The sequence below is a fragment of the Coptis chinensis genome, chromosome 1 (assembly GCF_015680905.1).
Source record: "Coptis chinensis isolate HL-2020 chromosome 1, ASM1568090v1, whole genome shotgun sequence".
Classification (NCBI taxonomy): Eukaryota; Viridiplantae; Streptophyta; class Magnoliopsida; order Ranunculales; family Ranunculaceae; genus Coptis; species Coptis chinensis.
Window position 1 is genome coordinate 26,628,934 of NC_141456.1, and position 19,485 is coordinate 26,648,418.

General features: G+C 38.8%; 2 protein-coding genes across 5 annotated transcripts; both read left to right on the forward strand.

The window, feature by feature from the left end:
- Nucleotides 1–2,278: 2,278 nt before the first annotated feature.
- Nucleotides 2,279–9,897, forward strand: POL{LAMBDA} (DNA polymerase lambda (POLL)). 4 transcript variants are annotated; one of them, XM_086597791.1, is made up of 14 exons: nt 2,279–2,504; nt 3,101–3,235; nt 3,392–3,742; nt 3,876–4,017; nt 4,111–4,241; nt 4,577–4,639; nt 5,421–5,600; nt 5,702–5,755; nt 6,526–6,614; nt 7,498–7,588; nt 8,041–8,121; nt 9,031–9,098; nt 9,490–9,574; nt 9,651–9,897. In XM_086597791.1, exons 1-14 carry the CDS (start codon nt 2,373–2,375, stop codon nt 9,747–9,749), a joined length of 1,701 nt encoding a protein of 566 aa, XP_086453917.1. In that variant the 5' UTR covers nt 2,279–2,372; the 3' UTR covers nt 9,750–9,897. The 4 variants fall into 4 exon arrangements, with proteins under 4 accessions (XP_086453917.1, XP_086453921.1, XP_086453927.1 ...); XM_086597795.1 differs by having other exon boundaries at nt 3,939–4,017; XM_086597801.1 differs by having other exon boundaries at nt 3,392–3,577; nt 3,939–4,017.
- Nucleotides 9,898–17,552: 7,655 nt separating this feature from the next.
- Nucleotides 17,553–19,421, forward strand: PRIN2 (Serine/Threonine-kinase). The gene is made up of 3 exons (XM_086597815.1): nt 17,553–17,928; nt 17,999–18,094; nt 18,941–19,421. Exons 1-3 carry the CDS (start codon nt 17,692–17,694, stop codon nt 19,136–19,138), a joined length of 531 nt encoding a protein of 176 aa, XP_086453941.1. The 5' UTR covers nt 17,553–17,691; the 3' UTR covers nt 19,139–19,421.
- The last annotated feature ends 64 nt before the right edge of the window (nt 19,422–19,485 follow it).

Here is a 19,485-nt window from a genome sequence, read left to right on the forward strand (position 1 = left end):
TGGATGTATAAGTGTCATAACGTGTGTATCGTAAAAGACTGAAAAATCACAAAGTAGTAAATACACGTACACAAGTATATTTACAAAGGTCCTAGCCTAAGTCAAACATGCTAATTGTCCTAGACTTATCCTAATAGACCGAATCATAATTTTAGGAAAAAGTCAAATTTTCGAGTCAACTGGTCAAAGTCAACTCTGGTCAACTGTCAAAGTCAACCATGGTCAAACTTTTCTAACCCCAAAAGCCCAAAGCCTAAAGCCCATAGTCTAACTTAAGCCAAAAATAAAAATCCAAAAGTAAAAAGATATTAGCACACCACGATTTTGGCCCAAGCCCAAAGTCGTTTTTACTACTGTTCATCTCATTCCTCTCAAATTTCCACCAACGCCTCCACCACCGATGCAGCCACCACCGGCCATCGATAACTAAAACAAACCCAGCGGTTTTCATCCCCACAAAAACCCCTACACACCTATCCTAACAATTCATGATTTCGTTATAATGCAAAAATCGCATCCCACGCCATTAACAAAGCTTTGGAGCTTCGACAGCTCCTCTCCAGCACCCAATCCACTGCCAACCCATTCACCTCAACCCAACAACAATGTCCCAACAAAATCCAAACAACAAAACATTCAAATAACACATTAAAAATCGGAACGGTTTGGATCTTGGTCGAACGCCATTACTGGCTGTTTCAAGGCTTCCCCTCACCCAATCAACCCAAACACCAATTCAATACCCAACTCTTCACTACCACAACCAAACATCATCAATAAACATTCAAAGTTTACAATTCAACATTACCACAAATCAAATAAAAAACCATACTTTAAAAAAAACAAAGAACGGTTTGGTGCTGCTGATGGCGACGCCATTAGCCACCGGTGTCCAGACTTCGACAGTTTAAATGCCATTAACAGAGTCGTCCTAGTTTATCTACTGCAGTGGTTCAAAATGGTATCTAACCATTAACAGAGTCGGCAATATTGCAATTAGAGAAAACGGCATTACTGATATGATTAATCGAAACCAATAAAAGAAATATAACATATTATGACTACTCACCGATTTAAAACCGAACTGCTTTCCGAAAGCGAAACCCCGAAAGCCCGACGTCTATTGTCACACGAAAAAATAATCTTCCTCGTTCAAAACTTTTCAGTAAAACTCTCATTTTTTTTTTTTATAAACCCTCGCTGTGTTTTTCCCCCAGAAACTCTCGTGAGAAAACTCTATTTTTTTTTCTAGTTTGTAAAACCTCCCAGAAAACAAGGGTTTTAGACTTATCTACTTACTTACGGGCTTTTATCCAAAACTACTGGATATCTTATCTCTGTTTTATTTATTTACATTATTATTATTATTATTAATATTAATATTATTATAGAAAAAGAAATTAAAAGACGGGGTGTTATAATATACACACCTTAAAAGGATCTTGTCTCGAGATTCAAGGTAGAGTGTCAGAGAAGAGCTCAGGGTGCATCTGTCTTATCTTATCTTCAAGTTCCCAGGTCACGTCATTTTCCCTTTCACTCCACTGCACTTTTACCAAGTTTACAATCGTCCTCCTAAGGTGTTTCACATCCCTATCTACTATCGTGATAGGCCTCACTGTAAAAGTTACATCATCGTTCAACTCTAGCTCACGGGTGAACAACCTCGATGGGATCTTTCACATTTTTCCGTAGCATAGACGTGGAAGACATCATGAATCATCGCTAAGTTAGGCGGCAAAGCAAGACGATACGCCAAACTACCAACGGAGGCTACTATCTCATATGGTCCAATATATCGTGGACTCAACTTTCCTTTCATGCCAAACCTCATAACTCCTCTCATAGGGAAACCTTCAAAAACACAAAATCGCTTCTACGAAAACTCTACCCGTTTTTCTCTTCAAATCTGCATAACTTTTTCGCCGCCTACTGTGTCTTAATCTTTAAATCCTTTCTAATGACTTTAATCTGTTCAGATGTCCCTCTCACTATCTCAGGCCCAAGCAATACTCGGTCTCCCACATCTGCCCAACAAGCAGGTGATTGACATAGACGCCCATACAAGGCCTCAAAGGGTGCCATACCAATGCTCGACTGAAAACTGTTATTATATGCAAACTCCACCAAAGGTAAATGCTCCTCCCATCCTCCACCAAAATCCATTACACAAGAGCGTAATATATCTACTTACTTACGGGCTTTTATCCAAAACTACTGGATATCTTATATCTGTTTTATTTATTTACATTATTATTATTATTATTAATGTTAATATTATTATAGGAAAAGAAATTAAAAGACGTGAAATATCGGAGTAGTTTGTTTTTTCAGTTAACAGAAAATGAGAAATAGTTTTGTTTGAAGTAGAAATGGCACCGAAGAAGAAGGGAAGAAAGAAGGAAGCAGCTAAGAACCCAAGTTTAGAAACAGATGAACATGGCATGTTTGAGGGTATGCTCGTTTACTTTGTTGAAAATGGTGTACAATCTCGAAGACTACAGGTCATTTTCTTACCCCCACCCAAATATGAAAATATCCACACTCATTTTTGGATGAAATTTGTTACCTTTGACTTGTTTCCATGTTTTTTCTACACTTTTGGACATTTGACTCAATTCATCTTGCATTCTTAACATGTATGAAAGCAATGCTTTACCACTTTTTTTTATGGTGTTTTTTTAGATTTTTAGAGGAGGGTGGATAAAGTTGGAAATGTATTGCGTTGTAGAGTTGTGTTGCTTATAGGCATTCTGATTAGAAATTTGGTCATAGGTTGAGTGTTCAGAAGATGATAATTTTGAGATGAATCATGTCAAAAGGTGTTGTAAAAAGAGAACCTAAATAAGTTTTGAAATTCATGTTCTAGGGAAGTGGCCAGGTTGTATTGACTGATCAATGAAGTGCGTAAAAGACTTGAAATTAGTGAGGATAAACACTTGTCACTGTGAGTCTGAAAACTAAAGTTTCTAAAAGAGCGAGTAGAAAGTTGAGATCAGGTGTAAAAGACACAATTTAGAAATAGAGAAGATAAAAACCATTTTGGCATCAAGACTTTATGTTCTTGAGTTTCACGAATTATCCTATTGTTTTTCTTTAGATTTGGAAAGAGAAGTTGGTGCTAATGGGAGCTACTGTTGAAGACCAAATCTCAAAGGTAGTTACTCATATTTTTGTTTTGGACTTAAAGACCCTTCTCCAAGTCGGTAACGAGCACCTGATGCGCTTCAAAGGAGTGAGTTTGCGTTCTTTCTTATGTAAGCTGATTCAAGTTTTTTAGTTGATCTTAAAATGTTTTTTGAGAAGTTAATGAAACACTGTTCAGTTTAGTAGCACATAGAGAAATTACGTCAAAATTGTATTCATGACTAGCACTTGATGGACAACGCAGAGCATTCTACTTTACCAATGGTTGGAAGAGAGCTTGAAATCAGGAGAAAAGGTCTCCGAGGGTTTATACAATCTAAAAACACAGATGGGAGGAGTTGATGAGCGAGGCAAATCATTGAAATATTTTTCTTCTGGACAGTTAAAGGAAAACCAATTTGATGATGATGAACTACCACATGTAAAAAAGGTCAGAATGTTTCCTGAGACATCACAAGTTGCATGTGCATCGCAAGGGGATGATAACAGTAGTAGCGCTGGAGATGAAGCACCAAATACTGGTACAGGATTTTGTGACTCTATCAGCAGTCACGACAAATCTAATCCAAATAACCAGAATTCTTTAGATAACAATGTACGGTTCGGCTACTAATGAATCATAATTATATCCTAAGGTTTTAAGTGCCATGTTCATTTCAATTTTTCACAATTCACAGTGTAGCATCTACTCTGGCAATGATTGACTGGTTTATTACTTTATTTGATAGGAGGTTTTAAATGCCTTTAAAATTTACTTTACTCATTTTGTTGACGGAGTACGCAATTTACAGCAATGCATGGCGTACAATCCACCTGACTTAAACAGCAATTTAACAGAAATATTTGGGAAGCTTGTTGGTATATATAGGGGTGAGAATGTATTTTCAGTTATTTAAATTCATAAATTTCTTAGTTTAGATTTCTAATCTAGATCTGATATCCATTATTATTTTTCAACAACAGCTTTAGGAGATGACCGTCGGTCATTTAGCTATTACAAGGCTATTCAGGTGATTGAAAAGTTGTCTTTCGAAATCAAAAGTGTGGATCAAGTCAAATGCCTACCTACAATTGGGAAATCGATGCAAGATCATGTAAGCTCCTCTAGACTTCCATCTCTCAGCGTAAGCTCTACATTGAATAAGTCACGTTTGGTAATGGCTGATTCTCACCTGATCCCCTGTTCTTATTACAATTGTATTGTACAGAGAGATTTCGTGATATCTATCTAGTGTTGTGCACTAAGGGTTTGATTCTTCTGTTGGTAACTTTTTGCTTTTCTCATGATATACCATGGGGATAGAACAAAGAGCTATATATTTACTTGATTAATTTGCAGCAAAGATTTAACTCTTAAAGTGATAAAGTCTGTGAAGTGTGAGAATGAAGGTTCTTCACAAGACTAACGATGCTAATGAATTTGTTTTAGATACACGAGATAGTGACTACTGGGAAATTATCAAAGTTGGAGCACTTTGAGACTGATGAAAAGGTGCATTCCTAAAATCTTTTACCAACATTTAATTTTCGGCATATAATATAACTTTAATGACCGGACATTTTACATCCTCTTCTTTCCTTTTATCTTATGCACAAATTGGATATTATTTTGGATCAACTAGAGCCTCAAACTCTCTGGTCACTTCAAACTGAAAGAAGTCTGGCTTACCTTTGTTTCAAGATAACAGTATGATTAATCTGTTCTTCGAAGCTTGTAGATGATAGATGTTGGATATATCCAATCTGGTGTGTCTAAGACCGCCTGGAACAACTCATTGAAATGTAGCTAAAGTTATAGTCCATATCACCATTTAGTGGTGATACTTGGATGCTTGGTCTTAATTTCTTAGGGAATATAGTGAATACATTTCGGACAGACTTTCTGCCGAATCATTGACTGTGCTACTGTAACCAATTGTAGAATGATTGTGGTATTTTAAGCGGAATAGAACAGAAGGTCCTGGATCCCCGATTAATATATGACAAGAACTGCCAGGTTTTCTAAGAAAATAACCCTGGCCGTGATTGAATCTAACATGCTCTAGATGTGAGGTTGATATTTGCATATGATCTCGATTTATTTCTCCCAGCTAAGTACGTACAGTTGATTCTACACTACCTCAACCGCTATCTCATTTTAGGGAAAATGAACACAATACTCTTAAAAAATAAGTTCGTTACATGCTGTGGATTCCCCTCCCCTCGTAATGTTCAATAATATGAACCTGTTCCATAATCATCTAATGTCTACTTCTTGTATACAAATTCTGAAGGTTCGGACTATATCCTTATTTGGAGAAGTTTGGGGGATTGGTCCTGCCACAGCACTGAAATTATATGAAAAAGGTCATCGGACATTGGATGATCTGAAGAGCGAAGACTCTTTAACAAGCCCACAGAGGGTGGGGTTGAAATATTTTGAAGATATCAAAGAAAGGATTCCACGTGATGAGGTTTGGCAACTTCTTTTCCATGGGCGTTTATACTTCAGATTTTAAATGCATAATACTTATTGTTTCTCCCAAGCAATTTATGCACTTTCTGGTGGGCGTAGGTTCGGCTTATGGAGATTCTTCTACAGAAAGCCGGAGAAGATATTTTGCCTGGGGTGAGTTCAGCATTTGAATTGCCTATAATGGTGAAATTAAACTATTAAGTCTGTGTTTGGAGGGAACTTCAAGAAATTATCACATCTGTCGAGTTTAAACTCATTTAGGCATATCTGTATATTACAATTCTATATTATTTTTGAAATCCTACTCAAGTCCTTGACCTCCCACTCTCAGGTTTTGTGATGTTTAGGTGGGTCATAAACTGAACTCCTTTCATAAATTTTTCGGGAAATTTCTTAATATGCATAGTTGAAATTAATTAGAAGTGAACTCCCTATTAATACAACTTATAACTACCAGAGTTAGTCCCAAAGACAGCTTTGGTAAGGCTGTTGCTTTCCATTCTTATTAAAATCTAACATCAAACGTAATTAGGATGACCCAATCATAGAGAAGAAAACAAGGTTGTTCGGGTGAGTAGCAGTTATATTATATGCCACTAATGGATTTAAGATGAAAGAGACCATAGTCATTGTTTTCTTGCCAAGTCTACTTTTAGATTTGGCTTGGGTTACGTAGCTTTTATATCTGTTTAGACCCACCTGGTCAACTTTGATCTCCTCTTGGAGATGCATGTCCTAAAAAGTCCTAGAACAATGAACAGAGAGCCTTGGACTCTTTGCTGTGAAAGTAGAAATCATAGAGGAAATAACAGTAATGTTATGCTTTTTGTTCTTGTTGTTTGGGGATTGACTATTCTTTTTGTTTGCAATTTGAGTCTCTCTTGTTGTATTTGCCTGAATATAATCTTTGCTTCTTCTTATAGGTAGTTATTGTATGTGGAGGTTCGTACAGACGTGGAAAATCTACTTGTGGGGACCTGGATATCATAATTACTCACCCCGATGGAGAAAGGTAGAAATTTATTCACATTGATACATGCTCAATTTCTTTTTAGTGGTGTACCCTTGTTAGGTTCCATATTGGTTGTGTTGCATACAATCATACAGATGGAGTGTGATATCTTTGTTATGTATATATTTTTTCTAGTTATTTATTGTTCTGTCTTCACTAATGGTGGTAGAATTAGAAGGCGTCCTGTGACCTACTGATCTGATCAAGCCTTGTGAGGTTGGCCCAAATGTCTTGGCATCAGATCCCACCTTCACCGGGGAAAACGTGTGTGTGTGTGGGGGGGATGTTGTGACAGTTAGAGGGGCGGAGGCAGGGTGAGAGATTGTGGAAAATAGTGATAGAAATGTAACCCCAGCCACTTGGATATTCGTCCCATTATGTACCCCCAAACTTCAAGTTCTTTCAGATAATTGATGAGACACGAAATTCTCTTATCACTAAGAATTCTTCGTGCATCTTTTTTGACATAGTAATGATGATCTATACTGAGATCAGCTTTTTAGTGCTACTGTTACTTTTTCAGGAATGACCATCCTTTAAAGTGTGTTTTAAGGTTCAAATACTTCAATATCTAAGTGCCCTTTTCTTCATCCCTAACTTCTTTATCTGTATAATATGTTAATGTTACAGATGACACAAAGAATAAGATGGAGATGCAATATGAATACTTTCACCATCTTAAAACGTGTGTGCACTTGATCTATCTTATGTCTTTGCATGATTTGTCTCCGCCTTGTTCTTGCTTGCATAGTTTTATTGGATGTTCGATTTCCTGTTGTAGTTTCTTTTTCTTTCTTATCGTAGTCCTTCCTTTTTTTCTCCTGACATGGGTTTAGGATGGTTAACCGACATTTTTTTTTGTTTTCTTTTTAATTTCCTCCAGCCATAAGGGTTTTCTAGCTCGATACCTGAAGCACCTAAAAGATATTATGTTTTTGAGGGAGGATCTGATAATCAGTACCCACAGTGAAGAGGTAATAACATTCTCAAGTGTTTTAAAGTTGTTCCTATAGGTTTCCTAGTATCATTTATTATTTTGAAGAAGTGTGATACATGTATGAATTCTTGATGAAGAGCAGTGCGTTCTCTTGATTTTAAGCAATCATAGCTGCATCGACATGGATATTTGGTTGAGCTACAAACAAGTTCTAATTGTTATATGTTGTATATATTCATATTATAACTTATTATACACTAAGCGGATTTCTTCTTACAAACTGAACATCTGCTAAGGCCAAACTTCTACATGTTTGATCTATGTTTTGTAATCCTTAGAGGTTTTTCTTTATTAATTATAATACTTATTATTCTTTGCAGCAGTTTTTAATATTTCACTAATTACCTCTCATACAAGTAGTTTTCATTCTATTGAGCCCATTATGAGTCATGGCTATTATCACAATTTACTCCTAGCGACTTTTTACAGGGTGCTGAGTCTGTAGTTGACACATATTTTGGTCTTTGCACCTATCCTGGTCGAGAGCTACGGCGTCGTATAGATTTGAAGGTGTTACTTTTTCTCTTTTATATTCTCTCTTGTTTATGTGCGCTTTCCTTTTCATTTTTCTCAGTCTTTCATGATTGAGTATCTCTATTGACTGTTAGATGAATCATTTTTTAGTTGTTGCCTTCTCTCTCTTAATGGTAAATCCAGTATATAAAATCTATAAACATGCCTCCCACAGATTTAATATCCCACTCAAAGCATGTCTAGTCCGAAAAATATGCCTGAGGGAGAAACTATCATTGCTTCCACTTGACCACTTCTACCTTTATGTTTTTTTAATATTATTTTCTGAACATTTCTGTGAGCATACTACTAATCAGTGTGGGTGCTAATTATAGTTTTTTTAGAATGTTATTACCTCTCAATTGTGAGCTGTGGGTATACATCCTCCCTCAAAAACATGATATCGTATAGGTGCTTTAGGTATATAGTGTCTTAGGTTCAACTCCCACTTTCATGGGGGAAAGGGATTTAAGGGGTTATGAAATAAAAGTTCCAATTATCAAAGGAAAAATATAGTAAGGAACATTTTAATGAATTGTTTATATTAACTTCAAGGAGATTAAAGACCTAAGCTGGTGCCACCTTGAACATGCTTTATGTTCTTAAAACTCATATAGATGTGTATTAGATAGAGCACTATGGAAGAACAGACTATGATGTTTTATTTGCTTTAGCTTTTTATGATCAACTGCAAGGTCTCTTTTTTGGAGAAGTAAAAATTGTGCAGTGTATACAGTAGCAGAAGATTTGTTTTTTTGGAATCAGTTACGTCTAATGATGGTTTCATCTTCCTTTCTCCCTACTCCAACTTCAGCCCCATCAGATGTTGACAAAGAACAATGGATATCACATCTACATCTGATTATTGCAATTGTGCTCTGACATATTATGATTCGTCTTTCCTAGGTATATCCAATGAGTATATTTGCGTTTGGTCTAATACATTGGACGGGAAATGATGTACTAAATCGGAGGTAGGTTTCTTTGTTACAATATAGCATTTCACCCTAGTGTTTCCTTGCATGATATTTACTTTCATTATATAAATGGCGAAAAGATGCAGAAAGCACTTGCTAGCATTAAAATTATTTACATAGGTGAGTTTTTTCATGGTTAGGTTTGTTTCATAAAATAATGATGTTGGTAAGGTTGGCAGACTACAATCTGAGATATGACTAGATCTTTGAATATTGTGGCATTGGTAAAGGAAGACTTGTTGTTGCTTAAAAACATGTAATGCAAACCATTAATTAGTCCTTGTGCCAAGGGGCAATCAAATTTCAGTTTTCTCCCCAGTTATTGCATGCTCTAAAAGGCTAGTGTATGAAAGAAGATGATATATATGCATATTCTCGTTGGTTTCAGGTTGAGGATACTTGCAGGATCCAAAGGTTACCGACTTGACGACACAGGGCTATATCTGGCTACTCAAAGTTCAGGCGGGAAACGGGTATATTTAAAACTATAGGTGCATTATTTCTGTTATTCTTTCCTCACTCGTTACTGAAATCTGTATTTGATTGCAGGGTTCTATAGCTAGTACAAGTTTGAGCTTTAAGACTGAAAAGGAGGTTTTTGATTTCTTGGGATTTCCTTGGTTTGAACCTCATGAGAGGAATTTGTGACAACATAATATACGTTTGTACTTGACTAGTTCTGTCTATTTTCAACGAACCATACCAAATTGTGGAGGTGTACTCGAAACCTGTTAGCTCTACTGCGGCTAAAAGCAGCTCTCTTATTTCTCTTTTATCTTTACTGCTTTCCGAACCCTTTCCACCTCTCTTCTTCTGATTCTTTCCTTGTCTTTTCTCATATAGGGCTCAACTGCCTACTGGTTGAGTCTGAGTAGAGGGGGTTTTTTTTTTTTTTTTTGAATCCCTGATAGTCTTCCTGTTTTTTTCTAGTTGTGTCTCCTATCATGGGGTCTCCACAGGTTGAAAGGGAGAGCCCCTCGAAACAAGATAGTTCTATTAAAACAAGAGTAGAAAAATTACAAGCTGAAATGCAAAATCTGTTCTGCACCAAAGAGAAAAGGGTGGTGACAATTGAAGGTAAGAATATGGAAGAAAGTACCTATGAAAAAACTACTCTGATGGGTAAGTTGTATGGGAGCAAAACCATAGCACTACAAGATCTTGCAGACGAACTACATCGATGCTGGCAAACAAGGGGCAACACAAAGGTAGAGCTGATCTCAAGGGGTTATTACAGACTGGAATTTGAATTAAAGGAGGAATACGAGCATGTGAGGAAAAATGGCCCATGGGTAATACAAGGGTTTATTTTCTCTGTGAAGAAAGGGATTCAGCCAACAGAAGTGAACACAACGCAGAAGTTCGACTTGGTAGACTTCTGGATTCAAATGTATGGAATCCCACGAGAACGCATAAATGAGGAAAACATTCGAAGAGTGGGGACTAGCTTAGGCAAAGTCACTATGGTCGATCTGTGTTGTAGAGCGGAGTTTAGAGTTCCAGTAGCCAGGGCGAGAGTTAGAATGGATATAAAAGAAAGGTTATTGAAAGAAATCGAGCTCCGAACTGAGGTAGGGGAAATGATCCCAGTTACGTTCAAATACGAAAAATTGGACATTTTCTGCTACTTTTGTGGGTGCATAGGCCACGATATCCACTACTGCAACCAGAGAGAAGCTTACAGCTTAGAGATGCGCAAGTGTGGAGGATCCCCCAATACCATTAAAAACAATTTTTCCTTTACCTTAAGAGCCACGGTGTTCTTCAATGGAGTTGCCAGCTCCGGACCAGACACAGTAACTTTTTCGGGTACCCCAAAGAAACCCAGGCCTGACCAAATTCCAGCCAGGAATAGGGGATCACCGATCAAAAGGGTATGGAAAGGGGCGGGGTTGGTGGCTACACCGATAAGCGAGGCTGGGGAGAGTGGAGCTGGCGACAGGCCTAGGAGTATGGAGGAAAGAGAGGGCTTTGTGTCAGGATTCAGAACGGCTAGTACAGAGGATGCGGATAGTGGCTCAGTGACCGTTGGAAATTCAAACTTGATGATAGAGGGGCTGGGCTCTCTAGATGGGTCGCAGAAAGGGAGGACTAAAGCCCACCAGAATCTAGCCCATAGGAAACAATCAGATGAAGGTGATGGGCCTGAGGCCCATGTGGGGGCAATGGTGGTTTGGACCTTAGTAACAGAGCCTGTGGGCATGGTGTTGGACGAAAGACCAAGGGCCTTGGACGAAAGACAAGGCCCGTCACAAGATAATTTGTCGGAAATAGAACAAGATAAGATAAAGGAAAAGGTAGGATGCTGCGCTGGAGAGCTAGAGTGGATAGCTGGGGTGGGTGGCTGCTTGGGGACTAGGGGAGATCTGAAGGAGGATCACGCCTCGCCGTTTCTTGGACTCCCAACCACCAACGCTGTCATTACCAGCCTTGAAAATATCAAGAGGGATGGGAGAGAGCAGACGCACCCAACAGGAGAGATTGCATCGTCTGTGTTTCGATTTAAGGGTTTATCGACGCGTGGAAGAGGTTACAAAACAAGTATGTTTAGAGGGTCGAGGAAAAGGAAAGCAAGGAGAGATAAACAAGGGCTACAGGTGGGAAACAAAAGAAAGAGCTCAACTTTGGAGGTTGACAAAGGCACAAGCATGGACGATGATAGAGAGAGTAGCCAGAGTTGGAGGAAGGCGGCAAGACAGTCAAAAAAAGTAAAGAGAGAGGCTGATGAGCTAAGGGCAAAGGGATTGGGACATTTGCTAATTCCATAAGACGCACCGATCATATCGATCTCCAGTGAGGCGCTGGAATCAGAAGAACCATCTTTTTCAAACCACTCCATGGACTCAAGTGTATATTCAGAGGGGAGGTGGGGGCCAGAAATACCAGAGGAGGAGATCCCTTCGGATGTATTCACTGATGAGGAAGAGGAATATCAGTCTGAAGAGGAAGATCTGAAAATGGCAGTGTTTAACATGGAGTCCCAAGAAGAGGTCTCAGTGGGTACTGCACCTTTGGACCTGAAACAAGGAAGCCAGGAGGAAGATGGTTATGAGTCTGAAAAAAGTAAGGCTTTGATATATCATGATCAGCCACAGCCTTTGGCCATCGATGATTCAACAGTAGCACGACCACCAGCTGGGAAAGGCAAGCAATCCAGTAAGGGGGGAAAGTGTAAGAATAAAGGAAGTGTGTCTAGTGGATACAGTGGGGATGCCAGTTCTAATGGAGAGAGTGTTAGCCAAGGGAGCAAAAGAAGGGGCAAACAAGGGGAAGAGTCCCCAGCCAAAGGTATGAAAGAAGTAGCTAGAACTGAAGAAGCAATTGGGGAATCAGATTTGTCTCCCTCTAGGGTTCGCGGGTACCGCCCCTTCAGTTGCCTTTGTCCCCATGACGATACAAGTCTGGAATTGCCGGGGGATAGGTACCACCACGGCGATTCAGCAACTAAAGGACCTGATGGGGAAGTTTGATGTAGATATAGTGTGCCTTTCTGAAACCAAGGCCAGTAAGGAAGGAATAGAGAAGCTTGGCAAGAGCTTGAAGCTAAGTGGTAGGTTTGCAGTTCCAGCAATAGGTATGTGTGGGGGGTTGGCTGTCCTGTGGAAGGAAGGAGTGGATCTGGAGATTCTTGGAGCATCGCGTAACCAAGTGACAGGTAAAATTTCAAATTATTTTTGTAAAGATCCTTGGTATTTCTCGTTCATATATGGGGAGCCAGCTGCCCATAATAGAAACAAAGTGTGGAATGAGCTAAGGGGTGTAGCCCCTCTAGTTCCTGGACCTTGGTGCTTGTTTGGTGATTTTAACGCGATATCCAGCCTAGATGAAAAGATAGGGGGCAGAAGTATTATCACAAAAAGTATGAATGAGTTCAATAGCATGATCACTGATCTGGGCTTGGTGGATTTGGGGTTTAAAGGCCCTAAATACACTTGGAGCAACAACAGGAGAGTTAGTGATCACATTCTGGAAAGGCTTGACAGAGCCTTGGCCACACCTGATTGGTTGACGACTTTCCCCAATGCCCAGATCAGGACATGGGCAAATGCTATCTCTGACCATATATCTCTGATAATCAATCTGAACAAACATGAGGAAAAATTACCTAGACCTTTTAAATTCTTTGATATGTGGCTTAAGAATGAGTCTTGCTTGGATGTTATTGATAGGGCTTGGAATTCGATTACCCATGACCTCCCTGACATTAACTTTGTGCATAAATTAAAAAAAACTAGGAAGGACCTTATGAATTGGAACAAATATGTTTTTGGGAATATTTTTACCAATATCAAGGCCACTCAGACCAAGCTAAATGAGGTGCTGGCCAGGCCTTTTAGTGTTGATAACTATAACAAAGCGAAAGCTTTAAAAAATGATCTTCAAGATTGGTATAGCAAAGAAGGGGATTTTTGGAAACAAAAGTCCTCTAATGATTGGCTGAAGGATGGGGGAAGGAACACCAAATTCTTCCATCTCTCCACTATCTACCGAAGAAGAAGGAACAATATTGACAAGATCAGAGACAATGAGGGGGACTGGAAGGAAGGCAGACATGAGGTGGGGGTCTCTTTAAACCAGTATTTCAAGGAGATCTTCACCTCAGACAGCCCAGAGAGAAATGAACACATACTTGAGTTGTTCCAACCTTGTGTCTCCCAAAGAGAAAATGAGATCCTCACTGCTATCCCCACAAAAGAAGATATCTGGAAAGTGGTGAGGAAGATGGGGAGTTTAAAGGCACTAGGGCCAGATGGTTTCCAGGGCATTTTTTACCAGAAATGCTGGGGTATCATTGGGCCAGTGGTGATAGCTTTTGTTCAAGATTTTTTTCACCAAGGGATCCTGCACCCTGAGCTTAATGAGACTCACTTAGCTTTGATCCCTAAGGTGGATAACCCTGACCATGCTTCTAAGTTCAGGCCCATCAGCTTATGCAACTTTGGATATAAGATTATATCCAAGCTCTTGACCAATAGACTTAAAGCCCTTATAAACAAGATTATTTCCCCTTTCCAAGGGGCCTTTATTAAGGGCAGGAGCATAGGAGACAATGTGGGCTTGGCCTGTGAAGTCTTCCATAATATGAAGAACATGAAAAGCAAGAAGGAGGGATGGATAGCCCCTGTCGACATGGCAAAAGCTTATGACAGGTGGAATGACCTTTTCCTCGACAAAGATCTTTTGAGAAACTTGGTTTCAATGCCAAGTGGAGACGGATGATACACCAATGTGTCTCTACCGTCTCATTTCAAGTTATGTTGAATGGATCTCCTCCGACAAGTTTGTCCCTCGAAAAGAGGGATCGATAAGGGGATCCCATATCCCCTACCGCTCATCTTGGTCTCGAGGCCTTGTCAAGGATGGTGGCTAGAGTCGAAAGCAAGAGGGTCGATGCATGGTATTAAGATTAAAAGGAATTCCCCGCTTCTAACCCACTTGCTTTATCGCCGATGATCTCATTCTCTTTACCAAAGCTAATGTGGGGAAAGTGGGCAACTGAAAAAGATACTGGATGATTACTGTGAGGCCTCTGGTCAAAAGATCAATTATGAAAAATCCAGTATCTTCTTCAGTAGGAATGTCAATTACAGACAAAAACTTAAGCTAAAGAGGTTCTGGAGGATTAGGAACTTTGCCCCTAAAGAAAAATATCTTGGTGTCCCTATCATGCTATCTAGGAAGAAGTCTGAGGACTTTGACTACTTAGTGGATAAGATACATCAAAAGATTAAGCGGTCGGAAAGCTAAGGTGCTATCCAGTTTGGGAGAACCACTATGATCCAAGCCGTGATCCGTGCCACCCTCTATATGCTATGTCAACCTATTTACTTCTCGCTCTACATGCAATAAGATTGACATGGCCCGTAGGATTTCGGTGGTCCGGATCGAAAAAAGAAAGCGGATCCATACCAAAGGGTGGGATCACATCCGCCAACCCAAACAAGCCGGGAGGGTCGGGTTGAGAAAGACTAGAGATATGAATTTGGCCATGTTAGCTAAGCTACCATGGAAAGTCAGAATCGATGTCCAACCACTTTGGACTAGAACTCTTTTACAAAGATATACGGGAAACACCGGATTGGTGATGTGAAGAAACCACCGTGATAAGGCCTCTTTCTTCCGAAAGGTATTCATAAAACCTTTAATGCCATTAGTAAGGGGCCCGATTTGGGGCATGGGATCGGGATACTACCTCTCGTTCTTCAAGATCCTTGGATCAAATGCAATGAGCAACCAATGACCTTGACAGAGTGGGGTGATTGATCCACTCCTACGTAACCCGATGGTGTCGATCCGTTCTTGCCGGATAAGAGTGGGTGGGATGAGGCTAAGATCAAAGCCCCATTTAACCCTCTCTCATATGTCATCCATCTTAGAGATCAAGGTGAGACACGAGAATGCTCCAAACTGATAAGATGAGATGGAATAAGGACAAACATGGAGTCCTCACCGCCAAATCTACTTATAGTTTTCTTAAGTCCGACGAGGAATCGGGCCAAAGTTCAACCCGCAACCCCCCCACTCAAGCACATTTGAAGACTCCCATTCCCCGCATACATCCAAATGTTTCTCTCGAAGATGTATACGCAGATCTTCGCCAATGGGAGATGTGATGGCGAGAGGAAGTTGCAGGAGAGTTCTCCGCCTCTTTTCGCTATAAGGAAATCGAGTCTGCAGAACACCTGTTTTTTAGTTGTGACTGGATTAGAAGTCTGTGGTTCAGCTCACATATAGGAATGAGGATGCAGAAGCTACCATACCAAACTCTGAGAGAAAGAGTGGATAACTTTGTAGCCTGGAGTTGCAGCTCCAACACAGACAAGAGTATGGTAGGTATACAATCTGCATTCTTGCTAAATCAGATCTGGAAGGCGAGGAATGAATGCAAGTTTGAGAATAGAAAACCCAACAGAGAAAGGATGCTCAGAGACAGCAGAAAACTGGCGGACAACTGCCTTCAGGCACACAGAGAAGAACATCTCAATTCTAACCCATCTTTAAGTTTATTAGACAAATGTTTTGGGAAAGTTTTTCCAAATATACCAAATGAGTGTATAATCATTAGATTTGATGTGTCATATCACAAAAGCGCATGTGGTGGGTCGGAGTCGGAGCTATAGCAAAGAGATAGTGAGGGAAGAATAGTGGGAGCAAATTTATCCGGAAGGTTCGTGGCCTTGGATGCAAAGCAGGAGCCGAGCTTGAAGCGGTGAAGTTTGCGGTTTTGTCGGCACAACATCTTAGAGTGAAACATTTTGTTTTGAAGGAGACAATCTTTGAAGTAATCCAAGCCTTACAAGGCAACTCATACCGTTGGGGATGGACAGCTTTAATAGCTAACATTACCTCCTTGTTATCTAGTTTTAACTCTTCTGTTTTTAGATGGATTAGTAGACTGTTGAACGGGATGCAGATTTCTCGGCAGCTTTGGGCTTACCACCACCTACTAAGTCCGAGTTGCCAAGTTGTATGATTCAGTCAAACTGTGTACCTCTAGTAGTTTGATGATATATATCCTACCTATATTAATATCCGTTTCTCCCAAGATGCTCATAGTAAGCCACGTCAGCAAAGTTTTTAAAATAGTCCCTATTTGAAAAATAATTACTTGCCTTCTTACCAAACTAACCCTCGAATTTGGCCGCTCTAATTTAATATAAATTAAAATTGTCCTTTCATGTGTTATGCTAAAACAAAAAAATAAATCTACGATTATTTCATTATTTCAAATGTACTGGGATAAAAAACAAATTCTAAAAAACAATGGATTAGTTAATTGATATGTATTAGTTATTGGATATGGATATGGATATGTATTAGTTAATAGATATGGATATGTATTAGTTAATAGATATGGATATGGATATTAATATCCGTTTCTCCCAAGATGCTCATAGTGAGCCACGTCAGCAAAGTTTTTAAAATAGTTCCTATTTGAAAAATAATTACTTGCCTTCTTACCAAACTAACCCTGAATTTGGCCTGCTCTCTAATTTAATATAAATTAAATTTGTCCTTTCATGTGTTATGCTAAAACAAAAAACAAATCTACGCATTATTTCATTATTTCAAATGTACGCATGGGATAAAAAAAAACAAATTCTAAAAAACAATGGATTAGTTTAGTTATTGGATATGGATATGGATATGTATTAGTTAATAGATATGGATATGGATTACTCATTATTTCATTATTTCAAATGTACGCATGGGATAAAAAAAAACAAATTCTAAAACACAATGGATTAGTTAATTGATATGTATTAGTTATTGGATATAGATATGGATATGTATTAGTGGATATGGATTACTTATTGGATATGGATATATTAAACTTCCAAGTGCTTCCCTTAAATATAGGCCCAGACATGATGGGTTTAAGAATAACAGGCCCGGCCACAGGTCGGGATGCATGGCTAGTATATATAAGAGTATGATTTGCACCCAAAAAAAAAAAATACCAAATTACCAACGACATCTCGGCACACGATATATGCAATTCCAATCTCCTAAAATCCTACGGAGCAGCTATAAATCTGTGTAAAAGATAAGACACGTACTACATTTTGTTGTTTGTTAACAGAGAGAGATGGCAATGAGCAAAGCTTTGATAACTTGTCAATTCTCACTTAAACACTCTTCTCCTCTTTTCTACTCTTCTTCCTTAACTTATTCCCTTCTTTCAACTCTTAAACGAAAACAACAACCACTGTTATTCTCACCTTGTCTTCTCTTCTCAACTTCCTTACGAATGAGTAAACACCACTTATGTAGAGCAGAAGCTGAGTATCAGTTTCCAGACCCCATTCCAGACTTTGCTGAGGCTGTAAGTTTTGTTTTTCTCACCCCATCACTTGCTTTCATGAAAAGATTAAAACTTTTTTTTATTGGTTCAGGAAACTGACAAGTTTAAGAACCATCTACTTGAAAAGCTGCCAAAGAAAGAAATATATGGAGGTTCTGTTCAAGATGTTGTTGGAATCTGTACTGAGGTATTCGAACTCATATGTTTTTAATGCATTTTAAAATGTTAGCTAATGAATCTGGAGTCTGTAATTATGTATAGTGCTGTTGATACAAACTTTAGAGTTTGAGAAGGATGAGTGGGAAATTTTTGCTAAATAAGCCTACTTTGCACATATGGCTGAGAGAAAATTTAAGTGCAAATAAGCAGATAGCTAGAAATGTGAAACTAATACTCAAAATTTGAAATCTCACTCGCAATTACGTAATTAACAGATATAGAGTGTTACCCAGCTCTACTAAAGTGAACTTGTTGACGGTATAGTTAGTGCTTGCTTGTATCTGTATGGTAATAAGATATAAGTGATTTTAGATTCAAATTTAAGACATAAATGAAGTATTGAAATCAAAAGAATTATGGTTGAGGAAAGGAGCTAATCTTTGTTATCGAAATTTAAGACAACTTATTTGCTAATCTGAAAATGACTTATTTATTTTTGGTTTTTCCAATACCATGTTATTTGTGATAGTGTGATGTTTATGCTTATACATGCTGTGGCTAAGAAACTTCCAACAGTTGACATTGTAATCCGGCAGGCTTGTATTGATAATCAGAATTATTCTTACACTGATACACAATGTCAAAAACTAGCAGACATAACATTCATGCTCTACGAGATTTAGACCTTATGTTGTTCTTGCATATATCTATATCCTGAAAACATATAACTTTTTGACTGAAAATTCTTTATCCTTGCAACGTATGAACCAATAAGATTACAACTATTTTGTTAGTTTAAGTGAGTCTACCACTGTTTTATATCTAGTTTAGCATTGCAACATGCTGAATGTGCTTGCTATCATGTTTTAAACAGATCTTCAGTACTTTCCTACACACTGAATATGGAGGTCCAGGAACGCTATTAGTAGTTCCTTTCATTGATATGGCTGACACCATTAATGAAAGAGGACTACCTGGGGGTCCACAAGCTGCGAGAACAGCCGTAGTTTGGGCGCAGAAGCATGTTGACAAAGACTGGAATGAGTGGACTGGTGACGAAGATAACAAGTAGCAAAGCTTCTTTAAGTGTCCAATTCTCTGTGAGCATCTTGGTTCAAGTAAAGAATGAGTTAATCAAGCATGGATGACCAAATTAAATTGTGCCCTTTGTCCGTTCTGCCGTAATAGTTTCTTCTGGCACCATGCTGCAGGGATAAGGGATGGTGGAATTGTGTCAGGTTCTGACTGAACTAGTGTAGCAAATTGAAGCGAAATTGTTGTTGTGAGATGTGTAGTTCTTGCAAGTTGCAATGTTTAGAGAAAATTGAAAGCAGATAAGAGTATTTGGAACTCAATTATTTCCATTTTTTTCTGTCTATTTTTAACCTTTTTACTCTTTTGGTTCTCCCTGAATCGTCT